At 45.7% G+C, this 19488-nt stretch overlaps 1 protein-coding gene and 1 non-coding gene across 2 annotated transcripts in view; both read left to right on the top strand.

The window, feature by feature from the left end:
• The window catches only part of gabpb2b (GA binding protein transcription factor subunit beta 2b), a 39111-nt gene extending 32132 nt beyond the window's left edge, over positions 1-6979 (top strand). Inside the window, exon 8 of the mRNA XM_052045806.1 lies at positions 440-6979. Coding sequence (XP_051901766.1) covers positions 440-742 — 303 coding nt within the window. The 3' untranslated portion in view covers positions 743-6979. The remainder of the gene's footprint in view (positions 1-439) is intronic.
• A 10181-nt stretch (positions 6980-17160) lies between these two features.
• Positions 17161-17232, top strand: trnag-ucc (transfer RNA glycine (anticodon UCC)). The gene has a single exon. It is a non-coding gene; the product is annotated as a tRNA-Gly (tRNA).
• The last annotated feature ends 2256 nt before the right edge of the window (positions 17233-19488 follow it).

Genomic DNA, 19488 nt, shown 5'->3' with positions numbered 1-19488 from the left:
TAAAACGCATTGAAGGTGAGGCTGGAAAAACACAAGTGAGACGGGAATGGAAGGATGAAGGAATGGATGGAGATGAGCATTGGGAGGAGCCCAGCTGGGCAATTCCCTACAACCAGAAATCGCTGCTTTCAATTAACTTGATATTTCTGGAGTGACATCTGTAAGTGGTTTTTTGCACCTTCCCAATAATCTTTCCAAAGAGTGGCATTTGGATTTGGGGACAATACTCCAATTGGGGGCATACTGGTGCTTTTTAAATAAAAACTCCAAGCCCTATGTTCGGTGGACACTTAGAACCTTAATTGTTTCATGTCTCAATTGTTGACTGAGCTGGGCAGGCCTCAAATGGTGAAAACCATCTGCAGAGGGGATTAGTTAACTCTAGTTTAAGCGAATCTAGTTGTAAGCTACCCTCGTGGGTTCTGGTCTGTTGTTGCAGGATGCCAATGACTGCATGGAGAGGGAACTACTTCAGAAGCAGCTCCATGAAGCAAACAGGAAGGCCCAGGAGTATCGGCAGCAGCTGCTGAAAAAGGAGCAGGAAGCAGAGGAATACCGTATGAGACTGGAGGCCATTGCCCGACTCCACACCACAGCTGAGGAAGTCACTGTCGTGGAGGAGGTCACAGACGATGGGACTGTCCCAGTCATCACTATGGCGACAGAGGTAGAGGGTCCCGAGACCACAATAGAAACGATGGAGCAGCCCCTTGACATGGCAACCGAAACAGTGACTTCATAAAAACCCTTTGCCTCGCACTCTTTTCCTGACGCCCTGTTTCTTGTGTGCACGTGGACACACACACTCTAAGATGCACGCACACTCTAAGACATTCTCAGACACATGAGCAAAGCAAAAGCAGCTCGGGGTCAGGCTGTTGCTAACTGCCATGCCGCACAGAGACGTTCATTTTCTGATTGTACAGGAACCCCTTTGGGAGTTCCATGCCAGGAAATCTGAACACTAGCAGGAACAGTTCTGCCATAAATGGTTTGGGAATAAAAAAAGGGACCAGCATTTCATGAAGTCTAATCCACAATTCCTGTTTGTGCGGAGAAAAATCCAGGAGCTGGAAAGCAGGTGGGGGAGGGAAACCTCTTCACTGTGGCCAGTGATTTTTCTTTTAGTTGTGGAAGCTCTTGAAGCGAAGGCCAAGGAAATGTTGCCGAGCCCAGCCACAACTAATGTGCCCATACTCCTGGTCACCAGGAACAGGCTTCTCTCAGCGTCAGCTGTAATGTGAGCATGTGTTTTCCTTTTTAAGTATTTCAAACCAAAAATGCAGAAATTTCTTGCCTCAATTATGGAGAAAAGTGGGTGGATAATTTTAAATTATTTTCAAATGCAAAATCTTCCACTGTACAGGATGCAGTCATTTGGGAGGGAGATATTATTTGGGAGATGGGGGAGATCGGGGAAAGAGTTCAGTGTTAGTCTTTTTTTTAAACAAATGTTTTTGGAATGGTATTTGGTTGTTTCAAAGACATGTTTGTTTGTTGATATCCTCAGAGCTGTCTGTGTTCTAAATGTACTTTCCTCCTAGAATATGGGTAGGAAACAAACTTTTTATTTCCTGTTATTCTTTCTGGAAAAGTTTATAAAGCACCCTTGATCTGTATTTTTATATTGGTTTCTGACACTGCTCAGAAATGTCTTGAAGGACACCAACTGTAGTGATTACTTTTGTTATGAAGGCAATGTTTGACCAGTAAAATATGGTGCTTGGATACTGCCTGGTCCTCTTTGAGCCAGTGTTTCTAATCTTTATGAATAGAAAAGAGGAAGGAGTTGGTCTCACAGAAAGTTTCCTTTCTGGGAAACTGTAAAGTGGAGGAGATGCAGGGCAAGGTTTATGTGTAGTGTCTTGTCCCCAATCCTGTTCATTTTTCACATCTCCTGATGTTTGTTTTCAAGCTTAACCTTTTTAATTCTGGCACAGCTCTGGGAGGAACCCATCCTCTTGTTAGATAGGTGAATGGTGTATGACTCTATAGTTGAGCTTCTTACAAATGCCAATTATGCCTAGAAAATTCACCTTTCTAACCACTTTATCCAGTCATATGAACTTACATTCACACACTGCCTGCAGAAAGTCTAAAACTAATTTGAAGATTTGTCTTAAAAAAAATTGGAAAACACTTTTAATGTCTTTAATACTTTTATTCTTCAAGGTGTTGCTTGCAGCCATTAGTCCTTGGTACCTGTGATCCAATTCTTGTTGGACCACAGAAGACGGTCATTGTAGAAGCCCTTGCTAGTTGGCTTTGCCAGCTGGGCACCTTTATCTCCAAAGATCCCAATTGACTGAATGGAGGTGATGAGGTCAGGAACAAGGCCAGGGAATCTGAAGACTGCTTGTAGAATTGGAAGTTGGGATTCATTTTATCAGAACTTTTTATGCATGCTTGTTTCATTTGCAGAAAAGTCCCCTCACATCCAGGCTAGCTTCATCCTTGAGCTTGTAGACTGCAAGTTTCTCAGTGATTTGGAGGTAAATGTCAACCCTGCTGTAGAAATAAAGTTGCAGGGATCCCCACAGTCCCAAAGAATGAGATTCCACTGTGCTGTGTTGGCCAGGTGGTGGAATAGTCCACAGAATGTTTATGCACACGAGGTGCAGGAAAGTGGGTGATTCCCTCAAAGCAGTTTCCCCTAAGGAGGGGGACCTTTTGAGAGAAATTCCCACTTTTCTACCTGCTGCGCCCACACTACCCCCAATTCCAAGGTCTGCTTTTAACAGATATCCATCAGTAAAATGAACCACAGAGTTAATCAGTAACACACTTGCTGACAGAGTGGATTATTTAAACATTATAAAGTGCTTTCCCAAAGCACTTCCTATTCAAAGGCTAAATAACAACTGCACTTCAGATACTTAGTATCATTTCATTCAAGAGGGTGCTGACTTTTTGATTATTCATTTTCTAATGAACCTGCTGTGGACAGGTTTGCTTTTCTTATTAGCAGAAGTGTTCAGGATATTAGCTGTACAACCAGGGTCTTGATTCATTTCCTTAGCCCTTTTTTATAATTTGAAAAGAACTGTATTTTTTTAATTATTTTTATTGTCATCTAAGGTGCCTGGTTTACTTATTTTAAAACTGAATATTCAGTTTACCTGATTGTTGGTATTAAAGCACCATTTAAAATGGTGCCTATTCTTTATCCAATGTAAATTTAGGGTTATCCTCTGGTTTTGGTATCGGGCAAGATTGGTGAATTTTGTAAAGTGGGGGATTGTTCTTACAGGCTTAGTGGGCTGTTTCAATCTGCCATTGGGATCCGACTACATCGTTGCTCAAGCTGGCTGCTTGTACATTTAACTAGTGAATGTCGACTTACCAGTGCATGATCCATCTTGCTGCTGCTGCTCCAGTGTTGACCCGCTATCCCTACCCACCGAGAAAAATCCCTGTTCAGACATGTTATCCAGTTGCTCAAACCAGATATGAAGGTGGCCACAGTGTATATATTTTTGTAAAAAGGCTGCGCTAAACACTGAAAAATTTTGCCACCGTTAATAAATTATTAAGGAGCTACACCATCCAGATCAACAGTCTTTGGATCATTGAGGATACTCAGCTCCCACTCGTCCTATTCTGGCAGCTTCGTTGCTCATTCTAACAGGAAAGATCATAGGGCAGATATGGCCTCGTCCACTCTCCCTTAGTGGTCCCCATTCTCTTCCTACCTGGTCTTGTGATAACTGGAGTTCCTCCTTGGTAATGTATGATTATGCTTTCTGGTTTTTGGCTTTCAGTTGTTAACTAATTATTGCTGCTGTGAGTGTTGTGTAAAATGATTGGGAGAATGAGCTTCATTTGTCTATTGCTTTTTAAGTGGTGTCTCTGGAGGGGATAAATAGTGACTGGATGCTCACCGCTCTGGTAATCTTCAATCCTCTGAGCTCTTAGGTTCCAAGAAGCAATCAGTCTGGCCATATATCAGCTTAGTTGTCTGTCTTGTTACCCAGGTCAGACTGGACCTGGTCATCATGAGAAATATCTGAATACAGCAAGGTGCTAGAGTTAGGTGTTCAAACCAAAAGAGCACAGTAACTGGGCAAGAGAGATATTGGCTACTGTAGAATACATAGTGAGCAGCTGACATTCAAAATCCAGGCTACCTATTACTCCCTTGAGTGTTTACTGCCAAGTTATTCTTTACATAATTGTGTTCTCTTCTCCTAATAGAGGGTGCTGTTGGACTAGTGGAAGAACCAAGTTGTTGGGCACTACAGAGCATACAGCCACAGTTTTAGTTGTATTTGACAGAGCCATTCTGATGCGCACTAATGCTGTTATTATAATACTGGCAGCAGCAGGAGATGGTCCCCATTTGCTCTCTCTCTTTCTTGTTTGTTTTCCTTTTTTGCCACCCTCTCACCAATGAACCTCTCAGTCCAGTGAATCTAAATGCTCAAGGATGTTGCACTTGAAGCTTTAGTTCACCTTTGAATACCTTTCCTACCTCATTAAGGTCTTTTTGGTCACATGTCTTCTGCTAACTTTCCGGGTGAGAATCCAATCCACTCCTCATTCTCCTAATGTTAGCAGCCAGTCTAGGAGTGGTTTCATATCCTGCTCCCAGTGTTTGAATAGTTTGCTTGTTTCCTGTGCCCATATAGCATTGAAACATTAATTGCACTGGTCCAGGTGAAACAATTTTGAAAGCCAGAGAGAGACAAATAGGTGCCTTGCACAGTGCTCTGTGCATGTTCATCACACATTAGGTTTCGGGTGTGTGTCACATAGTAGAAGCTAGAAATTATTGTGTAAGTTACAGTCATAGACTGCTAGAATATGAAAGGGGGCAATTGCTTCATTATAGTTGATAACCAAGGAACTACAGGATGTGCTGTGTTATTCGGCAGTAATGAAACCTTTATCATATGGGGAGATAGGTTTATTATGTTCCCCAAGGTCAGGAGCTCCAGCATAACGTGTGTGATTTGTATTTCCATTTGTGAAAATATTTCTCTTTGTATTTGGGACACTTTGGAGGATTTAAAATCCTGCTGTACTTTGTGCTGCAAATCATCTTCCTATGTGAAGACCAGTGACTATAATACATGTCCTAGTCCTGTCGTTGACTGATACTTAAAGTTCTTTTACCCTGCCCCTTTCTTCCCACCCCTCAACCCTCCCAATCATCTTTAACAAGCAGTTTTCCAGCCAGTGTTCGGGAACAACCCTAGAGAATTCTCCCCTCCTACACTTGGCGGCTGAGCTGAGATCAACTTGCCCAGCACCCAGAGGAGTTAGGGGTAGGGTTGAAGGGGTAAATAAAACAGGCATTAGCCAAATACACCAAAGCTGGGATGGAGCCTGGCCAAGATGAACTCATTCAGTACCACTTTAGAGTAAAGCTGGGACCTGCTTCAGTTGCCTGCTGAGTAACTTGGGACTGTAACTTGCCAAGGTTAGATGTTCCAAGTGCAGAAAATGGGACACAGCAGCCTGTGTCCAATTAGAGAACTGTCTCTGACTCAGAAGAATGTTACATGTATGTTACAGTTGCCTCATATGTTCCTCTGGCCTATTTAGATGATGACCAAGCTGCACCTTACCTGCCTTAGGGCCATGACTCTGACTACCCTTGTGTAATGAAAATTATCTGCATCATGGTCAGTGGGATACTGTAGCAGTGGGAAAGCCAGCTGGTCTTCATTAGCTTATAATCCTTCAGTCATAAAACATAGGGTGGGTGTGTGTGGGCCCAGTAGCTGGTGTGGTTCAAAACAAAATGTTGCTGAAAATACAAATTTGCTATATGCAAGCACTGCTATATCAAAGTACTGCCAGGATTGTCTGAAACACCCATTCAATTGGTTCCAATGCATATTACAAAAATGTCATTGACTGTGGGTTTTGGAAGGGCTTGGAGTTGAGGCATGGCAGAGGGAAGAAAAAGGATTATGCGGTTACAGTGTTTGAGGAAGGGCTCTCACCAGGTCATTGTTGCCTGGTCATTATTAATGTGGGTAAAGAGCAGGCTGTGAGGAGGCTTCAGAACACAGGAAGATTTTCAAAAATTGAGACTCCATAATCTCCTTTCTGGTTCAGGATGGTGGAAGGGGTAGGGTTTAGATGGGAGAATAAGTAACTAGCAATCCTCAAGGATCATGTTCTTAATTGCATTTATGGTTGGGGAGGGCGATGATTTTCAGTGAAAGCAGTGTTGATGCCTGGAAGCATTTCCTCTAATGTTCATCAGAATAGGAGTTGCGTATTTCACTGCAGAAAGAGGGTGTGAAAGTGGGCAATAACAGTGTCCAAATGTGTCCCAAGACTGTCCGCACCTCCCAGATATATTATAGACACATGAATTACTTTCCCCATGCTACTCCAGTAAAATTCAACCTTTTACCTAGTTTTGTAAATATCTTACTGCAGTGTTCAACAGTGTTCAATGATCTGTGAGGTTTAGTGACTGGGCTGATTGCTTTTAAATATAGTTGAAAGATCAGTGGATTGAAGCAAGTGTCCTCAAACCTTTGGGGCAGATGCATTCTCTCAGCAGCTCTCTCCTCCCCATTTACCATCCTCCATCCACCCATTGCATTTCTAGCATAAGTGGCTTCAGCCATGGTCTTATCCACTTTGTGTCTGGATGATTTTAATCCTGCTTTACCAGACAACATTGCTCAGGAAAGGCATCTATATCTGTATTTGTTTTCCTAGGGTTTTATCCTGACCTCTGTTTACCAATTAGAAAGCTTGCAGTTTTTGGTGACCTTTTCTTTAAGATTATCGGTGGCCCAATAAGGGAATGAATTCTCATTGCCTGTGGTTGTGAGGAAGCCTTGAATTATACCTGGTGCGCCTTTAGTACCGTGTACTGTTACAGATTTTCAGTATCTTGTGTACAGGATTCCTTTAGAACTAGCCGTGTTTTTAGAAAATGATACAGATTGTTAAATAAATCTTGTATATACATTTTGTACCATTATTAAAGGCATACCTTTCCTAATAAAATGCGAAAAAAAACTTGTTTTATTGCATGTGTTTTGTTGTATGTTTGAATATAATGTTATTGAACAATCCTTCCCCTGGTACTGGCAACAACATGGCATTATTCTTTCTGCTCAGACCATCGATCTTGCCAGGATTGCACACTGAACGTGCCTGGGACGAATATTATGCGTGTCAAAAATACACTTCCATTCTGGAATTAATCTCCACTAAAACACTTTTGGGAGGGGTGCTGCTTAAGTAGGCTTTGTAGACCACAGTAGTTTGCTGTTGAAATAAGCTGAGTAAATGGATTTTGCTTTGAAATCTTTTTTTGCATTCTAATATATCATTAAGTACCATGGCCAATTAAACACCACCACAACCAGGGGAAAGGTTTCGACCTGAAATGTCAACTATCCATTTTCCCCAGATGCTGCCTATCCCATGTGCTCCTCCAGCAATTTTTTTAATCTATCATAACCAAGTGATCATTGCATTACTTGTCAGTTCACTCAACAGCAGGGCTGCTCTCAGTGGGTTTGATCCCTTTTCTCCTTGACACCCTACTTGAAGCAACTATGAGCAGGAGGCTTGGCTGCAGTGTTTCACCACCACCGTCCTCCTCCTCCTCTACCTCAAATCAGGAGCTGAACCTAGAGTTATCAACACCGATTGGAGATATTTCAGGATATTTGATCACTTCCTTAGAATAAAAACATGTAATTTTAGTTACCTTGATAAAGATCTAGATTCCTGTATTAGTAACATAGAATGTGTAATTTGACATAGAACAGTACAGCACAATACAGGCCCTTTGGCCCATAATGTTGTGCCAACCTCTAAACCTCGCCTAAGACTATCTAACCCCTTCCTCCCACATATCCCTCGATTAAAATTCTTCCATATGCTTATCTTGTAATCTCTTGAATTTGACCAATGTACATGCCCCAACTACTCTCTGGGTAAAAAAAAACCTTCCTCTGCTATCTCCCTTGAACTTCCCACCCATTACTTTGGGTGGGAAGTTCAAGGGAGATGCCCTCTTGTATTGAGCATCAGTGCCCTGGGAAAGAGGTGCTGGCTATCCACTCTATCTATTCCTCTTAATATTTTGTACACCTCTATCATGTCTCCTCTCATCCTCCTCCTCACCAAAGAGTAAAGCCCTAGCTCCTTTAGTGTCTCCTCATTAATGCATACCCTCCAAACCAGGCAGCATCCTGGTAAATCTCTGCACCCTATCCAATGCTTCCACATCCTTCCTATAATGAGGTAACCAGAACTGGATACTGTACTCTGTGTGGTCTAACCAGAGTTTTATAGAGCTGCATCGTTACTTCGCAGCTCTTAAACTTGATCCCTCGACTTATGAAAGCTAACATCCCATAAGCTTTCTTAACTACCCTATCCATCTGTGAAGCAACTTTCAGGGATCTGTGGATATGGATTCCCATATCCCTCTGCTCCTCCACACTGCCCAGAATCCTGCCATTAACTTTGTACTCTGCCTTGTCCTTCTAAAGTGTACCACCTCACACTTCTCCAGATTGAACTCCATCTGCCACTTCTCAGCCCAGTTCTGCATTCTATCAATGTCCCTCTGCAATCTCTGACAATCCTCTACACTATCCACAACACCACCAACCTTTGTGTAGTCTGCAAACTTGCCAACCCACCTTTCTAACCCCCATCCAAGTCATTAGTAAAAATCACGAAAAGCAGAGGTCCCAGAACCGATCCTTGTGGTACACTGTTAGTCACAGCCCTCCAATCTGAATGCACTCCCTCCACCACAACCCTCTGCTTTCTACAGGCAAGCCAATTCTGAATCCAAATGGCCAAGCTTCCCTAGATCCCATGCCCTCTGACCTTCTGAAGAAGCCTACCATGTGGAACCTTGTCAAATGCCTTACTAAAATGCATGTAGACCACATCTACTGCACTACCCTCATCAATCTGTCTAGTCATCTCCTCAAAGAACACTATCAGGCTTGTGAGACATGATCTGCCCTTCACAAAGCCATGCTGGCCCGGGTCCACTAGCTTCCACATCATGCAGCTGCAGTACATTCCCTTGCCCTCCATCTGAATTATTTTTTTCTTACCTAGCTGTAGTCTACTTAAAAGTTATAACAATAACAGTAAACCTTACCTTTCCTTACCAGCTACTCACCAGTGTTGTTGCCGATGGCCTCCGCCTCTTGTTGCCAAAGCCACTCACTCTAATTCTGGCTGTTCCAAAATGGCCGCTCCACCTGGCTTGACCTTTTTATTGCCCCTTCTAAATTAGCCCAGACCTGTGAGGGACCCACTGCTCCTTGGTCTCTCAGCTCCTGTTTCTCTCCTCAGCAAAAAGCCCGCGATAAAACAATCTTTTTAAAGGGTTTGAGACCGTACCTGTGAGGGACCTGCTGCTCCTTGGTCTCTCAGCTCCTGTTTTTCTCCTGATAATGTTTGGTGAAAAATTCTGGGTCAGGCACTGGAGGAATTCAGAACTCCCTGGTTGTGCCCGTGAGACCTTCTGTATTCACCACCAGCTGCTAGATGGGACCTCTGTCTACTGACTCACCTGGAAGACTTCACTTTTAAAATGAAATGTCTGTGAGTTGTAAGATATAAAAGTGGAATTAGACTATTTGGCCCATCGAGTCTATGCTGTTTGTTTTTTAACCCCCATTCTCCTGCCTTCTCCCTGTAACCCTTAACCTGCTTTACCAATTAGGAACCCATCAATCTCTGCTTTAAATACACCCAATGTCTTGGCCTGGACAGCCCTCTGTGGCAATGAATTCCACAGATTCACCAGCTGGCTGAAGAAATTCCTCCTCATCTCAGTTTTAAAGGGTCACCCCTCAGATCCTGGACTCTAACTTGTCATTCCACCCTCTCATGGGTTGCTACCCTGTGCTAACTCTATGGCCTCAGTGAAAGGATTGGCTGTCATCGCTCTCCTCTACATCCCAAGTCATTGGCTGTGGCCTTATTCTGGATGACTGCATCAACATCAGAACTTTGTTGGAAACCTGGCTGAGATGTGATGACTCCTTTGCTCTGAGTGATCCAGCAATGGCTTCCACACATTCCCTCTCAGGTTGGCTCTCTAGAGGTGTGACTGTGATCACCAAAATGCCTTTCTTCCTACTGTTTGTTACTTTACCTACCAGCAGTGTTTCACCCTAAAGGTCTTGCCTTTGAAATGTTTCCCCCTTATTGTTGCCATGGTGTCCATCAGCCTTGCTCTGTGATAGTGGGTATGGTAATTTGGGTCACCCAATTTTAATTCAAGTTTCCTCACAGATATCTTCACTACTTTCCTCCCACAGTCTCTGCATTGAACTTTTTTGTTTAACCCCACCTCCCCCACCCTTCCCATCTTTGGATTTGAACCTGTTTATTTCCTGCCTCCCACCACTTCTCAACCCAAATTCCTCTATGTCTAAATCTTGATTATGCCTCCTCCTAATACACTCACTTCTGTATTTTCAAGATCCCTAAATAAGACGGTAGTCTCCTGGGCAGATTCTCTGGGCTACAAAGACCACCTTGCTGCCTCCTCACTATTGGATAATTGAATCAAGGGGTGTATCTAGGTTGGTGATTGATTTGGGAGTGTTCCCAGCCCCCAGACATTATTCATAGAAGCATGGAGTGCAAAGCAAAACCTCCAAAGGGATAGCAGGCACTTTAAAGCTTTTGAGGTTGAGGTCTGTGCTAGATTTAGAGTTGACTGAGGTGATAAACAAAGGGAAAAAGAAGACCACCTTTACTGTGAGCTACTGAGACTGAGCTGTTTCATTAATCACTGGACAACTCATTCTGTGTGTTATATGTTATATATTAGCTACAAGGAGAGGGTGGAAAAACTTGGATTGTTTTCTCTGAAGTGTTGGAGGCTGAAGGGGGACCTGATAGAAGTATATAAAATTACAAGAGGTATAGATAGGGTAAAAAGTCTTTTTCTCAGGGTGGAAATGTCGAATACTAGAGGACATAGTCTTATGGTGAGAGGGGGAAAGTTTAAAGGAAATGTGCAAAGCAAGTTTTTTTACAAAAGAGATTGGTAGGTGTCTGGAATGCACTTCCAGGGTAGGTGGAAGAAGGAGATATGATAACAAAGTTTAAGAGGCATTTAGACAAGTACATGAACAAGCAGGGAATGGAGAGATATAGACCATGTGCAGGCAGATGTGCAGTTTAATTTGGCATCATGGTCGGAACAGGCATCATGGTCGGAACAGACATCATGGGCTGCAAGGCTGTACTGTTCTATGTTCTAGATCCATATTTGCAGTTGCTGTCACCTATTTGCGTGCCAATAATCCACACTATTCTACAGCCCTATCTGGGTAATCTGCTGAGATAGTGGGATCTTGCACTTCCAGATCTCTGAGCTCCTCCAGTTTGAGCCTTTTGACCACCTACTGATGTCAATTGCTGCACCATTGGCAGACCAGAAGGAGAGAGAAAGCAGCACAGAGGGTGCGGGTCACCTGAGAATGGAAAATTCAAAGTTCATACCATTGGGTTGTAGACTAACCATGTGAAATAAGAGGCTGTTCCTTTAGTTTGTGTTTGGCCTCACCCTGGTGGTGGAGGCAGCCAAGAAAAGACAGGTTGGTGTGGGAATGGGAAGGAGAGTTGAAGTGGCAAGCGGGAACTTGGGATTGCTGTTTCACACAGAAAGTGGACGTTCTGCAAAGTGGTCACCTAATCTGTGCTTGGTCTCACTGATGTAGAGAAGGACATATCAGGAGCAGTGGATGAGGTGCATGTGAATCTCTGGAAGGGCTGTTTGGGTCCTTGATGGTGATGATGAGCAGCTGGCAGAAATGATGAAAGGTGGTGTGCTGGATGCTGAGGCTGGTGGGCTGAAAGGTGGGGAGGGGGGAGCAGAAGTTCAGGAAATGGAGGAAGACCAAAGATCTTTCAGTGGTTTTCTTTTTTAGGTGGGAGAAGAAAAATCAAAGCCATTGGAAAAGAAAATAAATACAAATAACTTTCCGATTTATTTTGAATTCGGGTGGAACAGAGAATATTTTCACCTCATTCACATTAGTCCCTGTTTCCTGCTGTTTCAGGACTGAATGGTATTCACATTGGGAGCTCCACACACCAATGATTGATGCCTCCACTTGTAGTGATAGCCTTTAACATTTGATGAACAAGTTCTGCAACTTTCTGATGTTTTCCATCCAACATTTAAACATATATATGACACCTATTTTGAGGTTTCATTACTTAATTTGGACAATCATTGCTGGACATTTCACTGGAATGGGCCTTCAATTACTCCAACCTTCTTGTCAAACCTGGTCTCAAAACTCAATCATTCTCTTAAAGTTCACTGTCATTTCCTGAACATGGTACATTTATCCCATAAGCAGAGTGTTAATGGTCTGATGACTGCCTGTGGAATAAATGGTGCATAAGGAAGACCAGTAAGTTTATCTACTGTAGATTCAATCAGTGGACTGATACATAGCTGACAGATATCAGTAGATCTACAGTCGATAATTGGTGATCTGCTATAGACCAGAAGGCTAATCCATGTGGGATCAACCAATGTCCCAATATAGACTAAGGGGCTTATCTACCATAGAGTCAATCCGTGGCCCAAAGCTGAATTAATGTCACGTTCTTCTCCATGTTCACTGTTCTTCCTCTTCCCTTTCCTTCCTTGCTCATGCCATCCTGTAGTCCAGTGCCTCTTTCTCCATGTAGTCTGTCCACGTTGAAGAGGACATGCTCCGATAGGGGTCCAGCAGGATCCGGCAGCAGCGAACAATCAGGAGGCACAGGAAGATGAAGAGGAAGAAAACCAAAACAAAGGTGGTCTTCTGCTCCAGGGACACAGCATGGATGGGTGATCCAGCGGCTGCCTCTGGAAGGATGGTGCTCCAAAGGTCTTCCGTCATTTCTGACCACTTGGTTTACTGCCTGCCCATCATCTGAGCTTCTCTACTGTGACTGTTTTGGTGACCCTGGAATGGAAGTTAATAAATAATTTGTTTCATTAGAACTTTTCTCTTATATATAACTTTGAAATGTATAATATATAAAAAATGTGAGTTAGGACACATTTTATGATTTGCTTGTTTGTCTAGTATCAGAATCCTTGCTGTCTCTACACTTCTGCTTGCACCCTGATGAAATAAGTGTACCCACATCACAGAAAAAAGTCATACAGTCCCTATTGGCTGAGTACTTTAGCAAGGCCTTTGACAAGGTCCCGCATGGTAGGCTAGTCTAGAAGATTATATCACATGGGAACCAGCATAAAATAGTGATTAGATACAAAATTAGCTTGGTGGAAGGAGCCAGCAGGTGGTAGTGGAGGGTAGTTATTCTGTGACCAGTGGTGTGTCATCAGGATCAGTATGGGGTCCCCTTGTTTATATTAACGATTTGGATGCAATGTTTTTAACATGGTTAGTAGGTTTCTAGATGACACTAACATTGGTGGTGCAGTGGACAGTGAAGAAGGTTACAGCAGAAAAGATTCATGAGGCTATTACCGAGACTGGAGGGCTTAGGTTATAAGGAAAGGCTGGATCGGTTGGGGCTTTTCTTCCTGGACCTGAGGAGGCTGAGGGGTGACCTTACAAAGATTTATAAAATCATGAGGGGCAGAGATAAGGTGAATGGTCACAGTCTTCTAAAACTAGAGGGGAAAGATTTAAAGAGGACCTGAGGGGCAACTTTTTCACACAAAGGGTGGTGGGTTTGTGGAACGAGCTGCCAGAGGTAGTGGTTGAGGCAGGTATGATTACAACATTTAAAAGGCATTTGGACAGGTAGATGGCTAGGACAGGTTTAGCGGGATATGGGACTAACTCGTTCCATCTGCCCATCACCCACACTCTCTTCTCCTGCCTCTCTGCTCCCTGCCGTTCCCGTCTGTTCCCCACCTCCCTTTATTTGGTCCCATGATCAACCTTCCTTTGCTATCAGATTCCACCATCTGAAGCCCTTTGTCGCCTCCACGTGTCACCGCCCCGCCTCTGTCACTATTCCCACTCTCCCCTCCTCCATCTGCCTATCCCCCCTCCTCACCTGGATCCATCTATCAGTTGCCAGCCCTTGTTCCACCCCTTCTCCTCCACCTCTTTCTACCGGCTGTTTCCCCTCTTTCAGTCCAGATCAGGGATCTCGACTTGAAACGTTGACCGTTCATTTCCCCCCACAGATGCTGCCTGACCCCCTGAGTTCCTCCAGCATTTTGTTTATTTTTTTTACTTGGGCCTCACAATTATCTGAGCCAGCTCTAAATCTCACATTTGAGTTTGCTCTGTGATCTCAGCCTGTTTCGGCATATTGGAGACGCGCTGCTCGACCCGCTGAGTTCCTCTAGCAGATTGTTGTTTCAGCACGTTGATGAGTTGCGCCCCTTCTCTGAGCGGCCCCTTATCGATCGCTAAACATCACAGTTGAACAGCCCACCGGCAGAGCCACAAAATTATACAGCACGGAAACAGGCCCTTCGGTCCAACTCGTCCGTGCCGACCAAGATGCCCACCTTAAGCCAGTCCCATTTGGCCGCGTTTGGCCCATATCCCTCTAAACCTTTCCTATCCATGTCCAAATGTGATAATGGTACTGGCTACTTTGGAGGCATGTGACAGGGAGAGCAGCTGAAGAAATAGAAAGTTTTCTTTCCCACCCGGTTGAAGGATTTATAATTCCCAATCATACGAACTTTGTTCCTTTGACCTTGGAGTAGTTTCAGGCAGCACCAGGCAAAGAAAGCCTTTGAGCCACGAGGTGGACTGGGAATATGTCAACTCACTGACTGAGAGTTTTAAACCCTCACTCTTGTTTTTCTGATGGTTTGGCGCCTCCCTGCCCCCATAATCACCCCCAGCCCCACAGTCCCTCAGTGATCTCTTGCCCCTCCATTCCCCGGCCTGCTGACCATCTTCAGCCTCCATCGCTCCACCACTGGCGCCCGTGCCTGCGGTTGCCTGGGCCCCGTTGTACTGGGAACCCTTCCTTCAACCTCTTTGCCTTCCTCTCTCTTCCTTAACACCTCCCACCTTGACCGAGACGTTGGCCATCCTTCCTAACAACGTGCTGGACAGTTTGCTATGCTGAAGGCGCTATATAAATGCAGGCTGCCTTCTCTCTCACACACTTGTCACACACACAGTGCACTCGCTTTGTCCCGAGAGGGAACAAACATAATTGCATCAGGCCGTCCTGCGTTCCATTCATTCCCTCGGCAGTAAGAAGCAACAAATTACAAATTTTCGATCAGAGACATTTTATGAGAGAGAAAAGAACAGACGTTTTTCTTTTGCTTGTCCCGGACTGAAATGAAAAACAGACGCCGCTGAATCAGGAACATTAGTTGAAGATGAGCAAACTGTAACCGAATGGAAACGTTTATTCTTTGCAAACCGTAATACATCAGTGCAGGGATGTACCTGTTCTCCAGATGCCTGCATCAGCTGCACTGTGGTTACTGGTTGTCCTGGTAACTGCGCCTGCTGTTCATTCCCTGTCAATTTCCCACTCGGACCTGGCAGCCGGCGAGAGAAAGACTCCGGTCTCCGGGCAAACGCCAGCTCCCTTTGCCATTGGCTCCTGGACAGGAGGGGGCGGGCCGGGGGGGGGGGGGCCGGATGAACTATCTGTCGGGCAGGCTCCAACAAAGACAAGGGGCCAGCCCTGCATTTGTGCAGCCCCTGTCGCATCTTCAGGCTGTCCTGAAGCACTTCACAGCCAACGAGGTCGCTGCCCTGCGGGTGTTGTACCGTGAGGAATGAGGCGGGCAGATCCCGCACAGCAGGATCCCACAGACAGCAGTGACCACCCAGGTAATGTTTTCTTCGGAATTCCTAATAATAACCTCCAGGCACTTTCCGTGGCCCCGGACCACTGACGTCCACCCGAGTGAATGGCCGCACCTGCTTACAGTTCAGCATGTTCTGGGTGTTCTGCGGCGCTCCCTCACTACTGCCCCACCCACTGTGCGGCGCTCCCTCACTACTGCCCCACCCACTGTGCGGCGCTCCCTCACTACTGCCCCACCCACTGTGCGGCGCTCCCTCACTACTGCCCCACCCACTGTGCGGCGCTCCCTCACTACTGCCCCACCCACTGTGCGGCGCTCCCTCACTACTGCCCCACCCACTGTGCGGCGCTCCCTCAGTACTGCCCCACCCACTGTGCGGCGCTCCCTCAGTACTGCCCCACCCACTGTGCGGCGCTCCCTCAGTACTGCCCCACCCACTGTGCGGCGCTCCCTCAGTACTGCCCCTCCCAACAGTATGACCCTCCCTGTTCTGCCTCTCCCACAGTAACACTCCCTCAGTACTGCCCCCTCCCTCAGTGCTGCCCCTGCCACAGTGCCGCCCCTCCCTCAGTGCCGCCCCTCCCTCGGTGTGACCCTCCCTCGGTATGAGCCTCCCTCAGTACTGTACTTCTGTTAGTGTAGCTCATCCTCAGCACTGTGCAACACTTAACTTCGCTTCATCCGCCGACAGTGCAGCACTCCCTCAGTACTGACCCTCTAACAGTGCGGTGCTCCCCCAACGCTGCCCCTCTGACGGTGGGCTCAGTACTTGAAGATTCTTCTGATGAAGAATCGTTGACCTGATTTACTCTCCACAAGTCATTGAGCAGAGTTGGAGATGTCGAGATGTCACCACAAGCTCAGGCACAGAGGTAGGAGTTGGGGAGCATCTTGAAAGAGGAGAGAAGTTTAAGGACACCAAATCGTTCTGCCATTACCGTTCCCGCGGTACGAAAGAGGAAGAAGGCGCTAAATAAAAACGGACCTTTCCAGATATTTGACAAACTAAAAAAATTAAACTGAACATTTGATTTCTTAAAAATGTGCCATAATTAACTGCATAAGGAAGACGAATACTAATTGCAAAATTTCCAGATATTTGACCATGGCTTTTTTTGCAAAAAATGTTTAAAAGTAAACATTTGATTAAAATGTGTGCCAGAATTTAGCTGCGTATACAGGGCAACTGCTAACGGGCAGAGTTTTTCAGATATTTGACAGCAGAACTTTTTTAAAAAATTGCAAATGTTCTTAAATATGAACTTGAGAAACTTATGCGCTGGAATAAAATGTATTTCAGGCAAATAATAAACCTACATTATTGTCCATTGGCTTGGAACAGACACTACACAAAGCAGTTGCTGCGAGTTGACAGTTGTAGGAAGTACTGTCGCTCCTGAACCAGCAGTGCGATGGTGGTATAGTGGTGAGCATAGCTGCCTTCCAAGCAGTTGACCCGGGTTCGATTCCCGGCCATCGCAACTTTTTTTTTATTTATCTACTTTATGCATTTCAGGAATAGTAATGTAGTTACAGAAAGATCTCACCTTTATCCTATCTCCGATTACTTTACAAAGTGATCTTACTGTTTTCCTCACTCAGGTCAGCTTTGAACTTTTTGTTACCAGCATTCGCAAGTTTTACTGACTCAGCTGCATTCGCCAATCAGCTTGCATATCTGTTATGATTGACAGGTAGGGTGGCCGGGACTGTGAGCCGTCTCGTGTTTCCAATTGGTGAATTGGTGGACCAATCAAAGAACGCAAAAGGCGTAAGTTAAGGATGTTACAGGTGAGTCTGGAGACGACACAGGTGAGTGAATGGCATTGGTGACCAGACTCGTAGAGCAATACAGCACCGATACAGACCCTTCGGCCCTTCCAGTCCCTGCCCACGCAGCTAGTCCCAATTTCCTGCGTTCGGCCCATATCCCTCCAAGCCCCGCCCCTCCATGTACCTATCCAGGTGCTTCTTAAATGATACTGTTGTACCTGCCTCACCCACTTCCTCTGGCAGCTCGTTCCATATACTCACCACCCTCTGCGTGGAAAAATTGCTCCTCAGACCCCTTTTAAATCTTTCCCCTCTCACCCTGAACCTATGCCCCCTAGTTTTGGACTCCCTACCCTGGCGAAAAGGCTGTTACCATCTGCCTTATCTGTGCCTCATAATTTTAAATACTTCTATAAGGTCACCCCTCATTCTTCTATGTTCCAAGTTTGGGAAATTTGGGAACGGGCAATTTTATCAGAAGGGAACTGTAAAAATAACCCTAGAAAAGAGAAATAGAAATGGTATATTGACCAATGTTTATATTTTTGTTAACCTGATAATTCGCCCCAGTAAATGCATTGATCCCTTCATTATATGGCATCAGGGCTTTTTTTAATTTTTATTTCAAAAATAAACTTTATTCGTACTAAAAAAAAACAAAAGAAGAAATCGTGCAAAGCTTTTACAATCATGGTCAATACATTAAGTAGTGTTAATTTTTAAAACCACTCATGTGACCCCCTGGGGTGATATGCCCTCTCATTGCATGGGGGCACCCAGGTGAATACCTCCTTGTACATGGATGACGTCGCCGTCTTCTGCTCAGACCCGAGGTCATTTGGCAGATTGATCAGCATCTGCGCCCAGTTTGAGTTGGCATCAGGGGCCAGAGTCAACCGCGCGAAGAGTGAGGCCATGCTCTTCGGCAAGTGGCCCGACCGATCCAACGTCCCCTTCACTGTCAGGCCTGACTATCTGAAAGTGCTGGGGATCTGGTTCGGAGGGGTCGGGGCGTGCAACAAAAATTGGTGGGAGTGGATTAGGAAGGTGAAGCAGAAACTGGGACTGTGGGAACAGCGCTCCCTATCGCTAACTGGGAAGAACCTGGTCATCAGGTGTGAGGTGCTCTCAGGGCTGCTGTACTTGGTGCAGGTGTGACCTGTTCCTCGCTCCTCCGGCTTGGAAATTGCCCACACCATTTTCCAGTTCATCTGGGGATCCAAGATGGAGCGGGTCCGATGGGTCACCATGCACAAGTCCCTGGACAATGGGGGTAAAGTTGTCCCCAATGTCACCCTCATCCTGATGACCACCTTCATCTGTGGCTGCATCAGGCTCTGCGTGGAACCCAAGTACATGGGCACCAAGTGTCACTACGTACCGAGGTTCTACCTGTCCTGGCTGTTGCGAAGGATGGGCCTGGCCCCGTGGCCACACGGCGTCCCAGTCAGCTGGACGTTGCCGCACTACCTTCGTGGAAAAGTTCTTCCGGACCAATCCCTTGGACCACAAGTCCATCAGGAAGTGGTCAACATGGAACATCCTGCAGACACTGCAGGAGACGGACTCGATGGATGCCTTAGTGTGGTTCCCTGAGCAGACTGTCCAGACCATCTGGCAGAATGCTCATCGCCAGAACTCACCAACAAGCACCAAGACCTCGCTTGGCTGGCATTGAGAGGGGCCCTCCCAGTCAGATCCATCCTGCATGCTTGGGGCATCACCCCCAGCGCGCGCTGCCCCCGGGAGGACTGCGCTGGGGACGAGACGGTCGCCCACCTCTTTGCAGGCTGTGGGTTTGCGAGGAGGGTGTGGTGAAAGATGCAGGGGTCCTTGTCACGTTTCATCCCCAGCAGCGGTGTAACAGAGGATTCTCTGATCTACGGGCTGTTCCCAGGGACACACACAGAGACGGACATTAACTGCTACTGGAAGGTCATCAGCTCGGTGAAAGACGCCCTTTG

This window comes from Pristis pectinata, chromosome 40 (genome assembly GCF_009764475.1).
Source record: "Pristis pectinata isolate sPriPec2 chromosome 40, sPriPec2.1.pri, whole genome shotgun sequence".
Lineage (NCBI taxonomy): Eukaryota > Metazoa > Chordata > Chondrichthyes > Rhinopristiformes > Pristidae > Pristis > Pristis pectinata.
This window is presented reverse-complemented; position numbering and strand designations above follow the sequence as displayed.